General features: G+C 38.5%; 1 protein-coding gene across 6 annotated transcripts in view; it reads right to left on the bottom strand.

Annotated features, from left to right (window-relative positions):
• The window catches only part of PKP4 (plakophilin 4), a 176,147-nt gene that overhangs the window by 40,785 nt on the left and 109,967 nt on the right, over positions 1-25,395 (bottom strand). For all 6 annotated transcript variants that reach the window (XM_077829636.1, XM_077829638.1, XM_077829634.1 and 3 more), the window contains one exon: positions 14,680-14,893. In XM_077829636.1, coding sequence (XP_077685762.1) covers positions 14,680-14,893 — 214 coding nt within the window. The remainder of the gene's footprint in view (positions 1-14,679; positions 14,894-25,395) is intronic.

The following is a 25,395-nucleotide window of genomic DNA, read 5'->3' as shown; positions in this document are numbered from 1 at the left end:
GATAAGGGGCAGGGGATCCCTGAAGGCAGCCAGGAGACAGAGAGCAGGGGGTGGTTGGATGGGGCAGAGGTTCAGGGGGAGGCAGTCAGGGGATGGGGTCCCCGGTGGGTGGTTAGGGGTGGGGGGGTCCCAGGAGGGGGTGGTCAGGGGACAAGGAGCCGGGGGTTGGCTGGGACTGGGGTTCTGAGGGGGGCAGTCAGGGGGTGGGAAGGGACAGATAGGGAGCAGGGGCCAGGCTGTTTGGGGAGGCACAGCCTTCCCTACCTGGCCATCCATACAGTTTCACAACCCCAATGTGACCCCCGGGCCAAAAAGTTTGCCCACCCTGGCCTAGATGAACCTAGTATCAGCTGTGTGCACAAGTGTTTGGAAAAGCATATTCAGTGAGTAGTTATCAATGGTTCATAATCAAGCTGGAAGGTCATGTCTAGTGGGGTCCCGCAAGGATCTGTCCTGGGTCTGGTTCTATTCAGTATCTTCATAAATGATTTGGACAATGGTATAGGGAGTACACTTATAAATTTGTAGAGGATACCAAGCTGGGAGTGGTTGCAAGCACTTCAGAGGACAGGATTAGAATGATCTTGACAAACTGGGAAAATGGTCTGAAATAACTGGTCTGAAATTCAATAAGGACAAAGGCAAAGTACTATACTTACGAAGGAATAATCAATTGCACAAATACAAAATGGGAAATGACTGACTGGGAAGGACTACTGGGGGATAAGGATCTGGGGGTTATAGTGGTTCTCATACTAAATATGAGCCAACAAGGTGAGGAGGTCAGACTAGATGATCATAACGGTCCCTTCTGACCTAAATATCTATGAATCTATGAATGTAATACTGCTGCAAAAAAAGCAAACATCATTCTGGGATGTACTAGCAGGAGTGCTATAAGCAAGACATGAGAAGTAATTCTTCCACTGTACTCAGCACTGATAAGGCCTCAGCTGGAATACTATGTCCAGTTCTGGGCACCACATTTCAGGAAAGATGTGGACAAACTGCAGAAAATCCAGAGTTAAGCAGTAAAAATGACTGAAGGTCTAGAAAACATGACCTATGAGGAAAGATTAAAATATCGGGTTTGTTTATTCTGGAGAAAACTGAAGGGGGATATGATAACAGTCTTCAAGTACATAAAAGGTTGTTGTAAAGAGGAGGGTGATAAATTTTTTATCCTTAACCATGGATGACAGGACAAGATGTAATGGGTTTAAATTGCAGCAAGGGATGTTTAGGTTAGACCTTAGGAAAAACAAATTACCTAGGGAGATTATGGAATCTCTGTCATTGGAGATATTTAAGAACAGGTTAGACAAATACCTGTCAGGGATGGTTTAAATAATACTTAGTCCTGCCTCAGTGCAGGAGACTGGACTAGATGATCTATCAAGGTCCCTTCCAATGCTACATTTCTATGACTCTAATTCTGCTGAATTCTTGAGGATTAAATATTGGTTGTGGAGTGTCTCCACTCATGTTGTAATGTGCCTTGGGAGGGAGAGAAGGACTATTTGGGCTTTTTTGCAGGGGTCAGAATTTGGCTTAGGATCTTTAATGATAAAAGGAGAAAGGGAACAGATCCAGGTAATATATCACCATATTTCTCGAGTATGGTATGAGTGTGAAATGGATGTATTCACCATCAACTGCTCCCTGCAAAACTTCTTTGTAATTTATTAATTTATATCTCAGATGTAATTAATAACATATTGTAGTGTTCTGTACATCATATTTGCATAAATAAAGGTAAATTACAGCTCTGTGGACAAATGCTAGACAATACTACATCAGTGTTTAAAAGGTGTCTAGATCCTATCATAGTTTATAAAGAAAGGGCCAGATATTTACTTCTCATAACATTCTCCAGGATTTCTCTGGATCACTCCTTTTCAAAGAGCAACATCTCCAACAAACACTGTTTTAAAAGCATAATGATTTCAGACAGTTTGATGTTTTCTCACTTGCAATCATCAGTACTGGAAATGAAGGTTACTCAACTGTCTGGTAACAAATCAATGACATTTCTTCTGGGTTCAATACTCTCCTGCTTTTCATCCATGCATTTAAGACATCTCAGACATGCATTTTACAATGTTACTGGGACTTCAGACATCAAGTAAAAATAAAATTGAAACCAAACGTATCTTTTGATTTAAAAAAATATTACCATAGCAATTGATAATTGTGAATTGTTAACAGAAAAATTAATTACGGTCATAGATTTCTACCTAGACTTAACTCTTCAGATATAACAAAGAATACACAAGAATGTTCTCAAATGATAAGAAATGGTTGTGATTCATACTTGAGAGTTTTTACAAAACCTTTGGAAACATAATCAGTCCCAGCTTCTTTCAAAGGTAAAGATGCAACATAAAATGCAGGAATTTAACTGAATTGTACAGAGGAGTGTGGGAGCTTTTTAACCTATGGTTTACTAAATTAGTTAGAAAATAAAGCATTCAGTGAAACCTAGTAATAAATTAGATGAGGAGACATAGTTTAAAAAAGTTATTTCAGTGAACCACAGTAGAATGAAACAACTGTACAAGAATATTCATTCCTACTTTTTTTGGTCTGTCAGGCATAGAAATTCAGAAAATAACGTGACTACATTCCACAGTAGATGAATATTTCCACTCATTCATATTGAAGTAAATAGCTTGTCACTTTTTAAAAGTTGTTTCCTAGTTACAGCTTTTAAATTTTTCAAGACTATGACAATCTCTTTGTGTGATTTGTCAATGCCTACCGCAGTGGGATCCTGATCCTGCTTGGACTGTCTGTGCACTATTGCATTAAAAATAGTAAACTTTTTTTGAAGTACAACAAGATGCAATAATTTTGAGTGGTTGACAGTCTGTTGAATCCTGGTTGTTGAAGCCACTTGGAAACAATCAACTTTTCTGCATAGTAAGTAATTTTCCATTTACTTCAAGAACAGGTTTGACTTGATTTGGGCAGGCTTGGTTGCTGTCATGGGAGAATTTCTGCTTCTAGAGGGAACAAGTTAAATGCAATCTTCTATCTGGGATTCAGACAGTTTTGCTGACAGATTATGAAAGTACTAGGGGAGCTTTAATCTATAAGCTGAGAGTTGGACTCATTTTCCTCATTGCTCGTAAAAAGCAAGTGGGGACATATTGGTTTTTCTGACAGTTAAGGTTAATACCTCCCTGTGGAAGATGGGATGCCAACATTTCTCAAATGAGTGAATACCAGGCCTGTACTCAACAAGCCATTTCTTGATATTGGAAATTCTTTCCAACTATTGCCTTGTCTTTAACTATCCTTTTGGAGACAAGAGTATTGAGAAGATTGCAAAAAGGGCAACTCTGTCATCTAGAATCCTTAAATTTTCATTCATACTATTCATTCTGGTTTAAGACCTGCACTAATATTGTGAGGTGACAAACTTCTGGCAATGGACCATGAATAGGCATTCATGATGATTCTTTTAAATCTTTCAGTAACTTCTTATACTGTTAACTGTGAGGGCTTTTTTAAAAAAACTTGCCAGCAGATTCGGTGTCTGGGATGGATGGTATTACGCAAGTAGTTTTATTCCTGTCTGAGAGGTGGCAAAGGGTTTTTAAATAGTCGCTCCTCTGACCTAAGAATCTCTTGTGTGGGGGCTCTGCAAAGCTCTGTTTTGCCACCAGATTGAATCAAAGTGTATTTGATGTTCCTGTGGTAAGATAGTGAGATGATACCCTTGTGAGCCACCAGTTTGCAAATTAAATGTGCATCATCGGGCCCAGATGTGCTAAGTTTGTCCTTTACCTGTTTAAACTCAAACTTAAGCTGTGGATAAGGGTGAGATGGCTGGAGTTCATTCTGGAGAAGATGCTGAGGATGTGTCCACTTTTTGCCCAAGAAGTTTGCAGTTTGGGAGTGTTCTGGGATCCCAACCTTTTGTAGTGCCCTAGGTGGTGTCAGTCGCAAACACCACCTTGTTGAACATGTATCCAGTTATGTACTTTAGATTTTCTCTTTGGTTTTGGACTTTGTTACTATAATACAGATTTTTGTGACTTCTAGAAAACACTACTAAAATGTGCTCCACTGGGCTACACTTGAAGACCATTTGAAAACTACAACTGGTGAAGAAGGAGGTTACTTACCTTATACAGTAACTGGAGTTCTTAGAGATGTGTCCCCCACGGGTACTTGATGTCAGGAAGTGTGCACACCTATGTGCTCTTGACTGAAGCTTTCAATTAGCAGTGTCTTCAGGGCCATGCCTGAGCCCTAGACATCCTCATACTCTGGTATGAGGGTATATGGGCAGTGGAATGGGAGGGCAGACCTGCCACCACTCCCATCTCTTTTCAACCATAAAAATGTGGTAAAACGATTCCGAGGCAGATAAGAAGGAGGGTAGGTAGTAGAGCACCCAAAGGAGGACACAGCTTAAAGAACTCCAGTTACTGTACAAGGTAAGTAATCTCTCCTTCTTTGAGCAGTGCCCCTATGGGTGCTCCACATTAAGAGATTCCTGAGCAGTATCTCAATTATGGAGGACGGTGTCGAGTAGGCAGATTCAGTACAGACCATAGAACAGTATCATCAAAAGCCACATCGTATCTGTTTAACGGCGTTAGGCACAGGGGTATTGTAAAATGGGACCCTACCCCCACCCTAAGTTATTCCTGTGGGATGGGAAACAACCGGTATTTCATGACCCCCAATGTTATCAAGAGGAAGAGTCTGGGTGTAGTTTTCCACCTGTGAGAAGGTAAGACACTAGTAATTTTAGGGGACTTTCTTCCCCGGGATCTACCTAGTGAGGTTACACCAGCAGGGCCTTGCCTACTGGGTCCTTAGAACACTCTGGAATTGGGTTTAAGGCTGCAACCAAATTACCAATTACCCTCCCTTTTGAGGGACATCACAGCTGCTTGTGAGATCCTGGGACTGAGCTTCAAAACTGGAGACTATGGCGAAGGAGCTTCCAAATTGCCTCGCCCTTTCGTCACAGTACCTCCTCCCCAGTTGCTCCTCTTACCCACGTCAGATGTGTCTATGAGGTGGGGTGCTTCCAACCAGTTACTAGATAAGAGTTAACATACTCTTAACTGGGGTAGTAGCTATATCTTGAACTGAACTGTTTAAAATGGGGCACACACAAAATAGCAGATCAAAATCAAAGAGTTTTATCTTTCCCAGGAACAGCCTAAAAACAGGAGAAAATGTGTTAGCCAGCTTCAAAATATACTAAGCAGGTCAAAGGTTTTAAATATACTAAAGCAATCCTTATATTCTGTAGGTATACATACAACCCCCTCCACCCTTTAAACAGTAAGTCTCTTTCTCCCCAGTAGGTGTGAGTGAGTGAAGACCCACCTCCTAAGTGGGTGAATGCACTTGCTGAATACTCATTGGGGGAGTGGTCTGCTCACCGACCTGGCAGTCCAGTGTCAAAAATGGGGAGAAAAAGAGAAAAGAAAAAAATATGTCCTCTTCTGAGCTTAGGACTGCCCGGCCTGCTTTTGACTGAGCTTAGGACTGCCCGGTTGCCTTTGTCTGGTGCACAGCTCATGCATATCTTTGCCTTGGGACTGGACTGGGAAAGCCTCCACAGATCTGGCTGCAGTTACCCCACAGGACTCTCCAGCCTCTCCCTGGCTCAGTGGCTGCTAGGAACTCCCCAGGCAGATTCTATTTACAACTCCCTGCCTGGCTGGTCTCAGAGCAGTATGGGGAGAAGGGTTACTGGAATCCCACAGCTTGGCCTCCTCCCAGCTACTCCATTTACTCTCCCTAGTTAGGGTCTCTGTGACGGTCTCTCATTCCCTTTACAGCATGTCTCAGACACTCCCTATAGGCCCATCCTGTTTCTAGTACTGTTGTTCATGCCCCTTTATGGGGTCCTGCTTGGCTTGGTCTGTCACTGCTTCACAGTGGGTTTTCCGCTTTCTGTACTGACTGTCTCTATTGTACTGTTCTGAGCTTGCTGGCTCTCACACACGTGTTGTTGTGTCTTTAGGAAGCTCCCCTCTGGCCTCTCACACTGCACTTCGCCTCCTGGCTTCTGGCCACAGCTCCTCACCCTCTCTGGTACTGCTCTCTCTGTCTTTCCCCCAGCACACACAGAGGCCGGGACAAAACACTACAATTAACACACCTTCAAAATCCACCAACCATTCACAGCCTCATAAAATACCAGTACTACTGCCCCTTTACAAACAAGCAAACATCCTACACCTCCTGTCCCCAACAATCCATCACCCAAATGAATCAGACTACATAAAGTAGGAGTCTCAATTTAGGATTTCTGTCACCCTCTTCATTCACTGACAGCCATCTCTCCCAGGCAGAAGCAGGGCTTCCTATCACAGTAATAATATGGGAGAAGTAGAAGGGACTCAATTTGTTGATGTTGCTACTGGCTGGCTCCTCTCTTGAGAAATTTTACACTAGTTCTCAGATTTGAATTGTCAATTCATGGCAGAGCTCTCTTGGTGGATGAGTCAGTAATTAAAAACTGCATCTGGATTCTAAAATATATAATCTGGATTTTGTACTCTTATGGATATTTTTCTACTATATAAGACCCAAAAGCTCCTGAAATTCACAGGATAACCCACCCTAGTGAGAGGTAAGTAAATTAAAATAGAATAGATTAGCCTGCCATTTCCAGGTGTCTAAGAAAGTATCTACACACATACTGTCTATGTGTGGGGAACTTGAGGACAGAAAGAGGAATTTCTGAGTATGATCAGCAGAGCCCCACCTGATATAGTTAATGCCTATTATGGAAGTTAAGCTGGAATGAGTCAAAGACTACACTTAGGAATAGTTGTTGCAGAATGCCTAATAAAATGTGCTGCACTTACCAAAGAAGCATAACCCTCCTCCCCATCCAATTGATTAGCCTCTTTGACTGCAGAGCTTAAAAGGGCACCAAAGCAATGGTTCAGCAGCAATGGAGGCTGCATTCAGCTAGATCAAGACCTTTGTCACTCCTGCACTAAATGTTTCTGAATATTTTGAGGTTATTTTAAAAATAATTTATTTTCATATTTTGATTATTATAAATGATTTTGTACATTACTTATTTTATTTAATACATGTTACTATTTGATTAACCTAAAATTGATAAGGAAGTGATCAACAGCAGGCAAATGCAGTACTGAATACAACTGATAGAAGGATGGTCACATCACTCAATATTAAATTTACTTTCGAAAAAACAGAAAAACAACTAAGGCTGCTATATACATTTGAATAAAATAATATGTACTGCTTTAAAGATAAAATGCTTAGGGCTAAAGTTATTTTGAAGTGCCACTTAACTATTTAAGATGAATACATCAAACTGTTTTACGAACAATAGCCATTTAACTAATATTTTAAAAAAACTAGTTTTTACCCATTGTCAAATACAAATTAAGGCCTTGATCCTGCAAATTCCTGCATGCAGGCAAGCCCTCGTACTCATGTACAATCCCAAACAAGTAAAAAATAAATAAAATAAAATAAAAAAAACCCAAACCCCCACACCTCTGTATTTGTACTGCTTATGACTGACCCATGGCTCACAGGAGGTGGGGGGGAACATGGATAGGGTTACCTACCATACGTCCGAGTTTTCCTGGACAAAGGCTTTCTTCAGTCTCTGTTCTGTGTCTGGGGGAGATTTAGATAACAACAGGAAATGTCCGGGGGTTTTGCAGAGCAGACAAGGTGCTGCTCAGAAAGAGCTCTGATTTGTCTGCTCCCTGACTGAGGCCGTTATCCCCTTGCAGAGAACAGTGTGGGAAAGGGACTGGCCCAGGTCATGCAGATGGGAAAGTCAGGAATAGAGAGCCTGATCTCCTGAGCCAAGCTCTTCGCATTCTCCTGCAGGCTGGCCCAATGCCACGATATGAAGAGATTGCATTCTCGTATACCCCACTGAGCAATGACTCATTCTGAATTTGAGTGAATGAGCTTCCAAAGTGGAAGCATTAATGTGGAAAGAGACACCAGATAATTAAGAAAACTTGTGTTCTTCCCAAAGTTTATCAGTGCTGTTTATCCTGAAAAACCTCAAGTTAATTCAAAATTCCATTCAAATGTAGATAAACCCAGAGAATGCCACATTCTGTACTGTCAGCCTAACTCATAAGAGTCCACTAAATTCAAACCAAGCCCTGTCCTCATGACATCAACCCAGAGCCTCCACAGCCTGTCCCCTGCCCTCATGCTGACCTTCCCTACTGCCTCTTCAGCCTGGCCATCTGCTTTAATCCTCACCCTCGTCTTCCCATTCCCCTCTCTCCCCCATTTTCCTTCCAGCCCTTCTAGCAGAGCTGGAGCCTGCTCAGAATGAGCCCTGCCCCAGGACCCTCAGACCTAGTGGCCCACTCACCATTGGCTCCAGCCTCATGCAGAACCTGTTACTGAGTAACTCACCATAGACACCTGTTCCTTCTTGTGAGGGTTGAATACAGAGACTTCACACCCCTTGTGTTCACAGCAATTTCCTTCCCATTTCTTTGTGCCACAGGCTGAGAAGGGAGCAGGTTATCAATTAACAGAGTCCAAGAAATTGGGACTCCGTCTTCCCAGGCCACCAGGTACCAGTATATGCCTGCTACTCTCTGAACGCTCCTCCAACTAAACTCCTAATGACTTGGCTAACAGTAAACAGAGTGATTACAGGAAGATAAAGCTGAGACCCAAGAATCTTAGTGGACAGCCCTGTCCCTTCCACCATGCCCTCTGAAACACCATCGTTAGTAAATACTAACCCTTTTAGTCCTCTTTTCCTTTTTGTATGTTAAATTCATTCACACATTAATTATTCTCAAAAAAATCTTTATGGTATTAGCAAAGAGTGTGTTTGAATAGTAAGGCCAGAGTGTTGGTTTATAACCTACGAGTGACCTGTATTCAGGAACTTTGTGTGATTGAGTGTTGAGCTGTATCTAATTATCCTCAGCATCTTCAGATGTGGGAATCCAGGTGTCCAGAGAAAAGACACCCTCAAACTACAAAAATGTCTACAGAAGTATGTAATAAACAAAACTGGGTGATTGATAAGGGATAATTTTTATGGCAGATGTTTTCTGTAATAGATGAAATAATGGCCCATTGAAAGATGTTTTTAACTCATTAAAAACTGTCCGTTTTTACAGCTCTTAGAAATAATGACCAGATTAGAGATTCCTTTTTACTCATCAATTAGGTAAACTGAGCACCATAAAAGAAATTTAATCAGTAATGTCAAAAACAAAGAATACATAGTGAAATTAATTATGGGAAAAAAATTTCTCTCCAAAAAGGAGTTTGTGTCTCATACCCTATAAAAAGAACAAAGGGCTTGAAAACTAGGTTGGGGAGTGAAAACTGCCATCTGTGAAAACTTACCAGTTATAGAGGGGAGACAGAAAGAGGCCAAGTCTTTACCTGACACCAAGAGTGATGTCTCTCTTCTTTCAGTATTCTGTATAGTACTATACTAATCTCTGATTGATAATCTTTGATTAAATAATTCCATTTGAGCCTGTTATTTGACAGTCTTGAATTGTTATTAAATTCAAACATGCAACACCGTCCTGAACCTGCTGATTCAGCCCTATCTATCCATTCCTGTGTGATGCTTTCTCAGGGTGCCCAGAACCAGGAGCCAGTGTTACTCCTCTGTCTCAGCCAGAAAGAGTTTTGCTGGAGTTTAAACTGTGTGCCAGCTCCCTGACACACCAGTCTGTCCACCTCCTCAGCACACTCCTTGAGACTCTGCCGGTCTTAAAAATGCCTTGCAGGTAACATTCAGGGCATCCCAGTTCCCAATTCCCCATGAAGAATGTTCCTCCTCAGCATCAAACCCATCACTGACCCTGTTTAAAATGCTTACTACTCTTAAAACAACATGATGTATTGAGCTTAAATAGTCAGTATAACTTTAGCCTACAACATTATACATAAAGTATCTAGGGCCTTTTGAGGTCAGACAGAGCCTGAAGAAGAGCTCTGTGCAAGCTCAAAAGATTGTTTCATTTACCAACAGAAGTTGGTCCTAAGACAGACATTATTTCACTCCCCACCCCGTCTCTCCATTTCTATAATTGTTATTTGTTATCTAATTAGTCTTTCACGGTAAATACGCATCAAAGTAATTTCCAATTCCTTGTGTACTGATGAAATCTAGAACCTCCACAAAGCAGTTTATCAGAAACCCACACCACCTTTTTTGTTTACATTAGCAAAAATGGCGAGGAATACAATAGTAGCAGAAATATCATGGTGAAAAGATCCTTAGATATCACTTGCAAAATCACCTTTTTCTTTCACTTCCTTGCTCCTGGAAAGTTTGCTGATATTCATTTCATTGTTTGCAAACTTCACTTTATTTTGTTTTTTATTAACTGTTGATGCTTAAAAATGAAACCCAGAGACTATAGATTGATTTAGAATCAATAACCGCTCCTAAGCGCATACTAATTCTTATTGCTCTAGCTTTTGTAACAGCATTAAAGTATGCATTATAAAAGAAATACACCTTGAAAATCATAGTGCTCATAACTAGTTTTGAATTAGTGTTGTAGTTTAGGTAAATGATGTTACTAATTTTTCCACAACAGGGTATTTAAATCACATGCAGTGGTTATGGTTTTGTCCCATTTTGAAGGCTCAAGAAAGGTCTGATATCCTTGAATTGTTGAATTCTTTATGGGGAGACTGTGACAGGGACACTTGCCTCTCGTGAGTGTCTCCTGTTAGCTGGGTGCGATGCTGCAGGTTCTCCTGTGCCAAGTGCTCCCCGTAGGTTGTTGACCCTACTAGATGGGTCTTCAGTGGCTCAGCCCTCCAGCCAAGTCATGCAGTCTAAAATGAATGAACTCCTTCTGGGGTAGCAAAGAGTTCAACACACTGTCTGCCATGTCCAGGGCCTTCACCCCATCTCTGGGCCCCTTTAAGTCCTGCCTTTCACTTGGGTTTTCCAACAGAGCTTTGTCCTTCCCAGGCCTTAGACCACTTTGCTTTTAGGTTGATGCCAAAAACCTAAGTGTCTTAACTATCTCTAACACAGTAAAATTCCTTTGCATGAACATGCAATTAGGTTAAGTTTCTATACCCAGTTTGATGCCAAACCTTCTGTACGTTTACCTAGTTTAACAAAAAAGGAGACTTTTAAAATTAATTTTGAAAGAATGTTTGCATCTTAAGAACAGATGATAATGTCTGAATGATCTGAAAGATCATAATGTCTGAATGATCTCCTGCAATGTCCCTCAATTTTAAGCATTCTGCAGAAAAATCTCTTCTCGGATATTTGTTTCAGTAAAATAATTGTTTTGATTAATTGATATCTTTATCAACTTTGTTACCACTATTTTAGGAATATTACTGTGCAATGTGTGCTTCAAACATAACTCACACAATTTTCATAAACAACTCTTTGCATTAATATGAATGATGGGCTACTTTGGAACTCATAGGAAAGATCCTTACACATCAACACAAATGCAGATTCTGTATTTAGTTCTGGATATGGTTTCTATTTCCAAGTTTTTCTGTCTTTTCAATCACCTTATTACATCACTTACTATTGTTTTTAAATAATGGAAGGTTCCAGTTATTCAACATTCAGCAATTTCTCCCCTGATCAGGTTGTTTGCCTGAGAGAAATTTTCTTTTCCTGAAATTTCAAGTTTCCAGAATTCAGATTTTAAAAATTTTGGATATGTTCTAGAAACTATTTGCACAGTCAAAGGCTTGCCTTTATCAGTGTGCCAAAAATCATAAGCCAATACCTCCTAGTGAAGAAAAAAGAAATCCAACCAGATAAACATTCACTCTACATAATTCTTAAGTTTATCTGGAATGATAAGAAAATTCGCATCCATCCCATCCCATAAGAAATGACACTGGAGGGTAGGATTTCATAACCAATTATGCTAGAACATATGTGCTGTAGTTAAAGACAGTAAACCACTGGCGATAGGAATCCTTTTAAAAAAAGGGAACAAACATAATTAGTGCTGAGACATTGCTAATGAGACTGAATTTATTTGATGGAAAAAACCCATGAAAACCCTTTTACGCATATGAAAAAATGTACACTTGTACTTCATTACAGAATGAAGGAAAGTGTTAAACTGAGAGGCACAGTATAATAAGAAATGTGATGAACACTTTGAAGCACTAATTAACAACGCTGGGATTTATCTGAAATTTAAGAGAGACCATAGCATTACCCAGTAGACCTGTACTACAGACATTTTTCAACATGTATCATGCTATGTGCAGGCAAGAATATATTGATGAGGGACTGCTAGGGTGTGGTTTGCCATCTATAGCTCTGTATTTCTAGGTTTTGCAATTGTTAACTGAATAATTGAAATGATTGGATATTTTTGCTTGAGTACTTTACATTATTTTTTTAATATACTGATACTTTTCAAAATGTCATAAAAAAATCTCTGACCTTCTACAGTCTATACGGTGGGTTTTTCAAAAGTGCTTAGCACTGATATAACTCTGCTCTAACTGAAGTCAATGCCATTAACTTCCACAGGGGCAGAATTAGCCCACACTCAGCACTTTTGAAAATCCCATTGTAGTTTTTTAAAAAAAGGAGCCTGAAGAATCTATGAGACTCAAGGTAACCTTTCTTAAAACATCCACTTGAAATTAATTAAAACTGAAATGAATAGATTTATTTGAAAATTCTATTTTTATTCACAAATTACATGCTGTAATTTTGTGAAAGATTATAGTGTATTCTTCATACAAAATAAGATTGAATTCCTTCTATGACTGAAAATCTGACTGAAAACTTTGCAGTTCAGATGTATCCAGCACATATCTAATACAACATGACACACAAGCTAAACTCATTTTAGTTTAAGAATAATTAAATAACCTGTCTCCTCTTTATAAGGAAATAACCGTATCACTGGTAGAAAAAGCTCCTAAGTCTGAAGGATAAGGAGTTTATATAGCTTAGGATATTATTACCAGTTAACATGAAGCCCTATCAAGTTATTACTGTATTTTGCAGGTATTTTAAATTGAACATTAAAATTTTAAATGGAAGAAAAAAATTACATAGAAACAGAAGGGCTGTCAAATAGCAGAAATAAAAACAGTTAAAGGAAAGTGAAACCTCTGTGGCTTTCTTATGCTCTTCTAATGTCTTTAACTCCATAAAATAAGTATGTAAATCATCTTTACATAAATAATACACCAAGTGTGTTTATTTTTTACTTGGCAATTTGTGCTGATAAAAATGGAGCTCCTTTGTATGATGTGACCACAAGATGCTGTGATTTATTAAATGTACAACCAGGTGTACTTACTTTCCATTTAGTGCATATAATGAAGTGAATATTTGTAGGAACATACCATTTTTAAAATCATTTCACTAGATTGCAAATGGAACATTTTGTCATATATCAAGCAATTTCTCAGAACATCTTTTTCCATGACAGTACTACATATTACAAAAGAGATATGCAGTCCAAAATTTAGCTTCACATTCTGATTTGAACAATTGGATTGGTTACTCAAAAGGCCAAGAGCCCTCTGATGCACACTGGACAACTAAATTTTTAAGCTGTCATAGAAATACACATCTAAGCAACTAGATTTAAGACAATTAAATACCTCTGGATTTATGAATAGAGTGATGATTTAGACAACTGCGTTCTATTTTAGACAATGGAAGTTGATTTTTTAAAAACTAGATGTGAGAGAGTTTAAATTTTCATTGTTTAATTGCTCCAAAACAACTGATGCTTATTATCTCTCATGATATATTTAGAAGTGCACTGGCATATTGGTAAGCATAATACGTTTCCAGATGTAGTTGGCAAAAGTTGGAACATCTGTAGCTGAGACTCTAGAGCTACAGTATATACACCATGGTCAAACAGTTAAATAATTTACCATAGCTGTTGGTTAAGGTAACATTTCAACAACCTTTCACATCATTTTGCTGAATGCTTTATGTTTGTTTCACACACTGAACGCTAATGCTGTGTAAGTGTTATATGTGTTGAACACATTTTAACACTTACAGCTGTTTAGTGTATTTCAAATTGCATTTAATCACAGAAACAAATGTCTATAATAGTATGCCTCTACATATATTCAAGTATCTACCAATACAATTATAATATTTCTATAAGATTATCTTTAAGTATAAAATATAACTACTGTGGTACTGACAACAATAAACATCAGCAAGGAAGTGCTATATAACTAAAAAAGCTAAATAATTCAGAATATCTAAGCACTACGTCAAACAAGGAACCGGAATATCAAAATACATGCTTACTTCTGGGTCCATTTTTGGAATTCTACAAGATCAAGTTTAAAATAGTTGTCAGTAGAATCCTAAAAATGTAACAAGATCAACAACAGAGCTTAATACAGCAACAGTCACATGCAGGAATCGAGGACTGCATCTGTGGATCAAATGTATCCACAAATTGGACGTTTAGTTATTCTACATTTTTCACAATGTATCTGTGGGTATATACAACTCATATTTAAGTGACAATAATCACAATGAAATCTAGATTGATATATTGGCCAAATTAGTAATGCACAAAGAAAATTCTAATAGATATCCTGCAATGTTAGCATGCATTTTCCAGCCAAATAACTTAGCTTCAATTGCCACAGAGAAATATAATTTACTTCACCACATGCTATTTCCTTTCCAAAACATACCTGTTACGAGCTCTCTTATTTCTGCATCAATAGATTTTCTTAACAATCTCAAAAGGGCAGGTATCCCACCAACATTCTTCATTGCTATTTTATTTTCATCAGTCGACTTTCCATAAACGAGGTTTCTCAGTGCGCCACAAGCGTTTTTCTGAACTTCAAGGACTCTGTGATCCAAAAGGTCAACCAGATGCTTGATTCCTCCTAACCTACATACCTAGAAAATAATACTCAATATTAGTTCAAATTAATGGTTAAATAAGTTTCATTCTGTGCATAAAATGAAAAAAAATATATAAAGAAAATAAAAAATATCTTTCTATTCCAAGAAGAAATGCTGTTGTACAGGGGGAGTTATCAGTATAACACTCACATTTTATTGCACAGCTAAGTATTTACTGGCACTTCCATTATACACAACTATTTTTAGACATTTATAAAGCAATTATTATCGAAATCTTTACATACTGTTTGCAAGTTACAATCCGTACCACAGTACTTCCCACATCTAAGAATACTTCTATAAGGAATTCCAAGAGTACCACAGTAATGCTAGAGAAGCAAAATTATAGAGTTTTAATACCAGCTATATAATTTCATTTCAATAAGAGTTTTGGCATAGAAAAGGTTCCTTCTTACAAGCAAGATTTAGTTGAAAAAAATGTATTAAATAACTAACTACATAAAATAATAACTATAGTAGGAAAACCTGCATACCTGTTACTTAAAGAAAAACAGAAGAGAAAACTTAGGGTTAAATCTGGCTCAAAACAAGATTAATAGCATTGTTTACATAATAAATAATAAATTCTAATTAAAGCAATCTTTAAAAATCCCTCAGCACTGTTTGCAAGGCAAATATTGCAGCATTGTATTAGCATGTGAGAACCAGAAAACGAAATTTACAAGGAGCAAAAATGAAATTGACTAGCCTCTTGTCTCTATTCAAGTTTCCCCTCATCAATTAGGACCTGAAACTGCTCCAACTGTCCTTTATGAATTTGGTCAGCCTATTATAGATGGTAAAGTCGTACATGACCATCAGTGCCTGGCAGATTGAAACCCAGAACCAGAGGGAGGCCAGTGAGTGCTCTTTCCTCCCAAAGAGGTCTATTCTTTTAGCCTCCTTCTCATTAGATGTAGACCTGGCCTGTCACTGTCATCACCAGTGAGTCAAGGGCCAGGTCAAAGGAAATGTATCCTGATCACTTAATGAGCACAAATTAACTCTCCTCTGTTCACTTGAACCCCAGAGCTATGGTGGCCAGCATCTGCTAGAGTGTGTTGGCTGATTCAAGGATGGCCTCGTTAATTGGTAGAGCCACCCTGCTTGGGCCTGTGCTGTGCAGAATGTCCAGCAGTCTATATGGAGCCTCTTGGATATCTTCCAGAGGAATATAAAGGGTCTCCACCACAGATTTAACCAGATGCTGGAAGGCATTGAGTCATCTCGGCATGGTGGGGAAGCTTCACGCAGAGAGCATGGCTCTGGCTCTACCCCTATCCTATCTTGGTAAGGGATTTGGCAATGGGTTTTGCACCGAGACTCGTACCAGCTGGCATCCCAGGCAGACCTCCCTCAACTGCTTTGTCGTCCACAGAAATGACTTACAAATACTGAACCTGGAAGGAATATGGGCTTCCCCCAGGCGGAACACAGTGAGCGTGTGGGGTGTGAGCAGGGATCACTAGCATACACCAGGGGGAGTCTCAGTGACAGCACCACACCCCAAAATACACTAATCTAAACTATAAACTAACCATTCCTAACTATTTACAGGAAAAACGCCAAAGAGTTCCAGTGAGCACTGAGGCTCCATCCCAGACCACAAGTGGTGACAGAGAACTGAGATTGCGGCAGTGCGGCAGCCCCTTTATAACCTCAGTGAATAGCACAAGGAGAGCAGGAGTGCATGTGTGGACCAAACAGATACTGCTCGGAAGAATTCTCTGGAACTGAGTGCATGGAGAACATGAGCTACCTAAAATGCACTACATATAAATTGCACTCCACATAGGGACAAACACTCAAAAAGATTGAAAATTTAATGAAAAGTTTTAGTATATTGATTTATCCCAAGAGAATAATACAGTTCCAAAAAATACACAGTATTAGGGTCTAGCCAAATCTATCAAATGGAAATTTTTAAGATGGAACCTTATACGTCAAATTATCTAAGGGTGGTGCTTAGATTGCAAGATGATAGGAGCCTTTATATATATAATATATATATATATATATATATACATACACCCCCCCCTAAAATAAGCCGAAAAGGTTCAGAATGAATTCTGAAATGTAAAACCATCAGTAATATAATTCAAATTTTGTAACTGATCAGCTCAACTCTTCTTATGTAGAAAGAAGAAATAAATGAACGGCTGGTGAATTTGGATTTTTTTTTTATTCACCTGTTAACAAAAAAGTCTGTTTTTAAAATAAAGCCCTAAAGTCAATCAATCCTTACTGTAATCTAGTTTACTATTGTTGGGGTTACTGTGCAATTGACAGTCTTGTATATACTTGTTTGTACTTCCACAACACAGTATAGAGCTACCCTGCAAATTGGCACTATATATATGTATCACACTTACATATAGCGACACTATTATGAAACTGAAATAACAGTGATGAGGTATTAATCTATTATATGAAGTCATTACTATGTCAGCAATCTCTAATACTGTATCTGCAGTATACAAAAAGAAAAGGACTACTAGTGGCACCTTAGAGACTAACCAATTTATTAGTCTCTAGGTGCCACTAGTACTCCTTTTCTTTTTGCGAATACAGACTAACACGGCTGCTACTCTGAAACCTGCAGTAAACAAGAGACTGAATCAGTGCTTACAGTTATTTATATAGTAAGATTCCTGTTGCTAGAACCTTGTCTCTTCTAAATGCTGTACTGCACCAAGCACACTGTCAATACCCAAATTATCTATTTATTTGGTATCCATCACAAGCCTTTTTTACTTCTGCTCCTTTTGATGCAAAGAGCAACATTACAAAACATTATAGTTTTAGCTCCATCCAAGTAAGGCAAGAACATTCAGAGCAAAGATTTTTTTTTCCCCATTCTTAAATCTCCCTATTCTGCTTCCAACAATACAGTGCATGTGGTAACAAAATGTGAATACATGAGATTTCAATGACATCTAGACACATCAGGGTGAGTTAAGAAAAGAGTGATGATGGTTTTACGTCCATTTCCATGCCTTAGTCATAACTTGATTGAATGCTGTTTTGGGTATTTAATGTAAAATGAAATCTGAATCAGAAATCCATTCACAAGACCTTTTCACTGAACAACCATCCATCTATTCAAAGAACTATTCTAAACAAAACTATAACAATTGTCATTAATACCAACGGGCACTTTCTTTTCTAAATGAAAAAAAGAAAAAAACCCCAAACCCCCAAATGACAGTTCATGAAATGAAGTATCAGTAATTTAAAGTATTCAAAGAAAAATGCAAGTTGTTGAAAGATGTTCTTTAAACATGTTCACTGCTTAATCGTTCTGTTTAGTTTCATAGGCAATTTAAATAGTAAAGATTGGTTCATTGTAGATAAGTAATTTGCATACCTTCATATGTTGCAGCAATGCAAGCATTTTAGTTCATTTTGCAAGGCTTTTAATACCCTTGATAGTCTAGTAAATTAATCTGATCCTTATAATAGTGATAAAACAATGAGTCTAAATAATGAAAAATACAAAGTTAAGGGAGCTTTGGATAAGGCTTTACTGATTTGGGTGGTAAAAGTAATTATGGGCCCTCTCCGATCCAAAATAGCCTCTTGGCTGCTTATCTCTGATTTGAAGGGGGCATTCTCCTCATTCATAGTTCCTTCCCAGGAGTCACAGACTCCATTAAGCCTCCTCAAGTTGAGTAAATCTCCATCCAGCATCATAATTTAAGGGACAATTTCTCCTTGGCTGATTCAATGTTAGCCAGTCAGGGAAGAACTGATAAAGGCCTCATTGAAGCAGTCTCTTTTGAAAGATTTGAACACACTTCTCTCTCCTACTAGAGGCTGGCACAAACAAGTTATTTCAGTTCTAGTGCTACAGAAATTCCTAAGGGCTGCTTTGTCCTAGTGGAGTCTGAAGGGAAAGGAATGATGGATCCAGTATGTGGATCTCATTTGTGAGATTTTTCCTTTCTCAGAGTAGTTCTACAAACCCACAGCATGGAGCTGGAAGGACTGGGGTATTTTTGCCTTTTCATAAAGGGGACAAATATTTGTCCTTTTCTCTTGGATAGGCTGACCTAATAAATTCAGTCTTTGGCACAAAAAATCATGGAGCAGGCCTTATGTGAATGGCTTTAATACATATATAATAATATTGACTTGGTTACTATATAAAGTTAAAAATATACATATCACAAATATTCAATGCTAACTGGAATTAAATAAGCAAGCAAGAACTCATCTTAATATGTATATGTGAATTGATACTACAGTCACATTCAATAACTTTTTTCCTTTCCATTAAAAAATTATCTTAATTATGTATGCATTTAAGATAGGAGAAACAAAAAACAAACATTAAAAAGGCTACTTTTTATCATTTAAACATAAACCCAATAAAGACAAAATTGAAGCACTGTGTAACAAAAACAAAGACTTCATACAGATCAGTGAATGCAGATAAACACTATCCCAGAAATCCTTAAATATGTAGTGCTGCACCTCATATGAAGCAGTCTCACCAAAAGGAGTCAGATCGTCTATAAACTTCTCTATTTCACACTGCCAGCACAAACCCTAGCACAGAAACAGTCCCAAGATTTTAAAAAGTAAAAGTAAAAATAAAAATATATTTTAGCTGAGGGTATCCAAGAGCCATAAGCCAAAATACAGAATTCAGCTACAAACTACACTTCTGAAACCTATTAAGGAAGGCATTACCTTCGCCTACTACCTGAGGTCAACATTGTTACTATTACTAGTGCAATAGGATTGTGCTGGGGAGCAAGATATTTCACATTTCCCTGCCATGGCTACATCACAGGACTGGAGCACAACTTCTCTGGGCCTCCTACTGACCCTCAGGTGGTTGAGACCTTGACTCTGTACTCCCCACGATGCACCATCCAGTATAATCTGTGACAGACAATAAATTGCTGCAGATTACTTCACCTCGACCTCCAGAGCAAGGTGTATGAAATTAGGGATTGAATTGCAACTCAGTCACAATTTAGCCCCTGGTCTGCTCCTGGGGCAGCGCACCTATGCGCTCTCATTTCCTCGGAGCTAGTGGTAAATCCACAATCTAAGTCTTTATAATTATAAATCTAGTCAAAGAATATTATTACTTTATGCCCACAAATTTCTAATAATTGGACACAGTCAGAGGAAGTGGGTCCAAAACCGTAACAAAAGATTAATTCGGCTTAATCCCACACCCTTTTTTCAGTAAATGGTAAAACTTCCATTAACTGCATGGAGAACAGGACTGAGCCTTTGAACTGCGGTGTAAGTTTTTTAAAAGTTTATTTGCTGTTTTCAGACATATATGCTATAGTGAATTTTGAGCTGTCTCTCATGTAAATCGGTATTTATACTTAATCCTAGTGAAATAGGAGTCCAATGCAAATATGATGAAACACAGGTGCAGGGGTCTGTGCCAGTTTCTTTACATGTGTGGGGCAAATAGATTAATAGATTCCAGGGCCAGAAGGAACCACTGTGATCGGCTAGTCCGACCACCTATATAACATAGGCCATAGAACTTCCCCCAAATAATTCGTAGAGCATGTCTTTTAGAAAAACAGCCAATCTCGATTTAAAAATTGTCAGTGATGGAGAATCCATCACAACCCTTGGTAAATTGTTCCAATGGTTAATTATCCTCACTGTTAAAAAATGTATGCCTCTTTTCCAGCATTATAAATGTCTTGTAAAGAGGTCAGTGTGTCTATTTCTTAGTAAGATTTGAAGTATTTTTCTCCCTAATATAATGAAGTCTTTTGATATTAGAAAAATTGCACTGGAACAACAATTATGGAAAAGTTTAAATAAATGAAGAAAATTAAAAAGGAACTGTAATAGGACTGTTGTCTCCAACCTAGGTTTGGGGGCAATCCTCCTGTAAATCAGGGACCAAAAGACCAGTCTCCACTTCCTTCAATGCAGTCCAAATAGGAACACAGTAAGAAAGTCTCTTCAGATTCATCTGGATGAGAACAGCTTCTCTGGGTAAGCAAGGAGGCAAGTTCCACAGCTCTTCTGTGTCTCTGTTCTCTTCCCTTACTAGGAAGCCACTAGCTCTGTTCCCTCCCAAGTAGGAAAGAGACAGAACTTGTTTCTCCCTGTAAGGCCCCCAGGACCTCTAGAAATCTCAGAAATTGTATGGTTTCCCTGTTTGGGGGACACAGCTGTCAGCTCAACCTCTCAGTAGCTTAATAGATCAAAAGTGTTTGTTCCTATACCCCCCACTCCCTTCTCTCAGCACCATAAGCACAATTCCATTTTACACACGAGAAATTAAATGAAAAAGATCATCCTGAGCTCAAAAACAGAACAGTAAAATACCTGGAGGAAATGGTACAGAACACAGAAAATTAATCTCAGATGGGGATGTCAGAGGCTATCTTTCACTCCAATTTACAAGGAGAGGAATTTACAAGGTTCTAAGTGAAATCAATTGCTGTCCACGAAGAAGAGCATTTTGTGACCTCATACAGTACAATAAATACTGCTGCTTCTTGTTATTTTCAATACTCTTTGAGGAGTATTGAAATTTACAAGAAGTTCAGGGCTCTCAAATCACACAAGTTAGCACATCACAGGAGGTGCTTAGCAACTTGCATGATTTGGATCTTTATCTCTACTGACAGATACAAGAAAAATAAAGTGCCGTCATCAAACGGAGTATTTTATCCACATAAGTCAGTTGCTTGCTGATATTTAAGTGTACATTTTTGGTACTTCTGGGTTCTGTTTCCAGGCTTTGCCACAGCCTTGCTTAGATGAGCCCGGGGTAAGTCACTTAATTTATCTGTTTCACTAATACTTTTAATGAATGTAAAGACACAATGAGATTATTGAAAGAAAAGTGCTATATAAATTAACAAACACAAACCAAATTTAGTGACAGCTAAGATTTCATCAGGACTCATCCACCCACCTAAATGGTTGAAAGCATGAAAATAAGAAGTCAAGGCAAATATCTCCTATACTCCTTACCACCTTCACATCACCTATGACACTGTTGATAACAGACTCCAGTTTGCTCTGCTGCATTAAACCTTGATGATGACCACATGTTCTCTCATATCAACAGATCAACACATCTGACTGTCACAGATGTCACATCTCTATTGTCACTGGCCATTGTCGGAAGACAGGGTACTGGGCTAGATGGACCTTTGGTCTGACCCAGTATAGCCGTTCTTATGTTTACATAGCCCATTCATTTGGAAAGTTATTCTGCTTTAACATTGCTGTGGTTGTCAGTAAGCTTTTTCATGACAGAGTGAGTTGGATGAAGTGAGATATCTATTGCATTCCAGTATGTGTTGGAGATGGAGGTGAATGCTTCATGGAGTGTATTAGCAATTGTGTTGGAGGCAACATGGACATGACAAGGAACCCAGGAGACATTTAGTTTATTTCAGCACTTTCAAGGATTTGGATAGGTGGGCTGGGTCCCTAGTGCAATCCTGCCTTTAACAAACAGAAAAACATGTTTAGTCAATTTCCCTATTCCATCAAGCACTGTAAACTAAAACTCCCCAAGAGGCACTGCACCATGACATGGAAATGCAGTTTAATGTTGAAAGTACTCAAGGCTAAACTTTTTCTAGTTGAACTGACCCCTCACCCTCCTTTTTTGTGCAAAATCAAAATTATCCTGTGGAAAATTGACATTTTGCAGAAACTACATTTTCTGTCAATAAATAATTCTCATGTAAAATTCCTAACCAACTGTTGTCAAGATCACAACATTATTTTTAGCAATAACAACCTGTCAGCTGCAGAGAACTTCTATGAGTAAATTTGTGTCACCATTCACTTCCTGAAAGATAGACTCAGACTCAGACTTTAAGGCTAGAAGGGACCATCATGATGATCTAGTCTGACCTCCTGCACATTGCAGGCCACAGAACCTCACTCACCCACCCTTGTAATAAACCCATAACCTTTGGAGTCCTCAAATCGTGATTTAAAGACTTCAAATTACAGAGAATCTACCATTTACACTAGTTTAAAACTGCATGTGACTTGTGGCCCATTCTGCAAAAGAAGGCAAAAAACCACCATGGTCTCTGCTAATCTGACCCAGGAAAAATTCCTTCTCGACCCCAAAAAAGGATAATCGGTTAGACTCTGAGCATGTGGGCAAGACCCACTAGCCAGACACCCGGGAAAGAATTCTCTGTAGTAACTCAGAGCCCTCTCCATCTAGTGTCCCTCACTCGCTTTTGGAGATACTTGCTATTAGCAGTCGAATATTGGCTACATGCCATTGTAGGAAATCATGACATGCCCTCCATAAACTTATCAAACTCAGTCTTGAAGCCAGGTAGGTTTTTTGCCTCCACTATTCCCCTTGGAAGGCTGTTCCAGAACTTCACTCCTCGGATGGTTAGAAACTAGGGCCTGTTGATTCATTAAAGTTGACTCACACGATTAACAAAAAAAAATTAATCGTGTTTAATCAGAGTTTTAATCGCACTGTTAAACAACAGAATACCAATTGAAATTTATTAAATATTTTGGATGATTTTGTACATTTTTGAATATATTTATTTTAGTTACAACACAGAATACAAAGTGCTCACTTTATATATTTTTGATTACAAATATTTGTACTGTAAAAATAATAAACAAAAGAAATAGTATTCTTCAATTCACCTAATGCACTCAAGTGCAATCTCTATTGTGAAAGTGCAATTTACAAATATAGATTTGTTTTGTTACATAACTGCACTCCAAAACAGAATAATGTAAAACTTTAGAACCTACAAGTCCACTTAGTCCTACTTCTTATTCAGCCAATCACTAAAACAAACAAGTGTGTTTACATTTACAGGAGATAATGCTGCCCGTTTCTTATTTACAATGTCACCTGAAAGTTAGAACAGGCTTTTGCATGACACCTTTGTAGCTGGCATTGCAAGGTATTTACGTGCCAGATATGCTAAACATTTGTGTGCCCCCTCATGCTTCGGCGACCATTCCAGAGAACATGCTTCTATGCTGATGACGCTCGTTAAAAAAACGCATTAAATAAATTTGTGACTGAACTCCGTGGAGGAGAATTGTATGTCTCCTGCTCTGTTCTACCCACATTCCGCCATATATTTCATGTTATAGCAGTCTCAGATGTTGACCCAGCACATGCTGTTCATTTTAAAAACACCTACATCGCAGATTTGACAAAACTCAAAGGTACCAATGTGAGATTTCTAAAGATAGCTACAGCACACGGGGTCTGAGAGGGTTAGAAGTTAAAAGAGCAACACTCCAACATGGAAACTACAGAACCCAAACAACCAAAAAAGAAAATCAACTTTCTGCTAGTGGCATCTGACTCAGATGATGAAAATAAACATAAGTCAGTCCCCACTACTTTGGACTGTTATCAAGCAAAACCCATCATCAGCATGGCTGCATGTCTTCTGGAATGGTGGCTGAAGCATGAAGGGACATATGAATCTTTAGCACATTGGGCACGTAAATATCTTGTGATGCTGGCTACAACGGTGCCAGTGAATGTCCATTCTCACATTCAGGTGACACTGTAAACAAGAAGCGGGTAGCATTATCTCCTGCAAATGTAAACAAACTTGTTTGTCTGAGCGACTGGCTAAACAACAAGTAGGACTGAGTGTATTTATAGGCTCTAAAGTTTTCCATAGTTTTATTTTTGAATGCAGTTATTTTTTGTACATAATTATACATTTGTAAGTTCAACTTTCATGATAAAGAGATTGCACTACAGTACTTGCACTAGGGGAACTGAAAAATAGTATTCTTTTATCATTTTTACAGTGCAAATATTTTTAATAAAAATAAATATAAAGTGAGCACTCTATACTTTGTATTCTGTGTTGTAATTGAAATCAATATATTTGAAAATGTAGAAAACACCCACAAATATTTAAATAAATGGTATTTTATTATTGTTTAACAGTGTGATTAATCGCACAGCCCTATTACAAACCTTTGTCTAATTTCAAGCCCAAACTTATTGATGAAGTTTATATCCATTTGTTCTGTGTCAACATTGGTGCTTAACTTAAATAATTTAACTCCCACCCCTCCCTGGTACTTATCCCTCTGATGTATTGGTAGAAAGCAGTCCTATCTTTCCTCAACCTTCTTTTGGCTAAACAAACCAAGCTTTTCTAAGTCTCCTCTCATAAGATAAGTTTTTCATTCCTCTGATCGTCCTTGTAGCCCTCCTCTGTGCCCATTCCAGTTTGAATTCATATTTCTTAAACATGGGAGACCAGAACTGCACACGGTATTCCAGATGAGGTCTCACCAGTGCCTTATATAATGGTACTAATACTTCCTTGTCTCTACTGGAAATACCTCACCTGATGCATCCTTGGACTGCATTAGTCTTTTTCACAGCTGCATCACACTGGCGGCTCAGAGTCATCCTGTGATCAACCAATACACCTAAGTCTTTCTTCTCCTCTGTCACTTCCAACTGATACGTCCCAGGCTTATAGCAAAAATTCTTGTTAGTCCCT

Source organism: Eretmochelys imbricata, chromosome 11 (assembly GCF_965152235.1).
Source record: "Eretmochelys imbricata isolate rEreImb1 chromosome 11, rEreImb1.hap1, whole genome shotgun sequence".
Lineage (NCBI taxonomy): Eukaryota > Metazoa > Chordata > Testudines > Cheloniidae > Eretmochelys > Eretmochelys imbricata.
The sequence above is the reverse complement of the archived record's forward strand: the minus strand, read 5'-3'. Positions and strand labels throughout refer to the sequence as shown.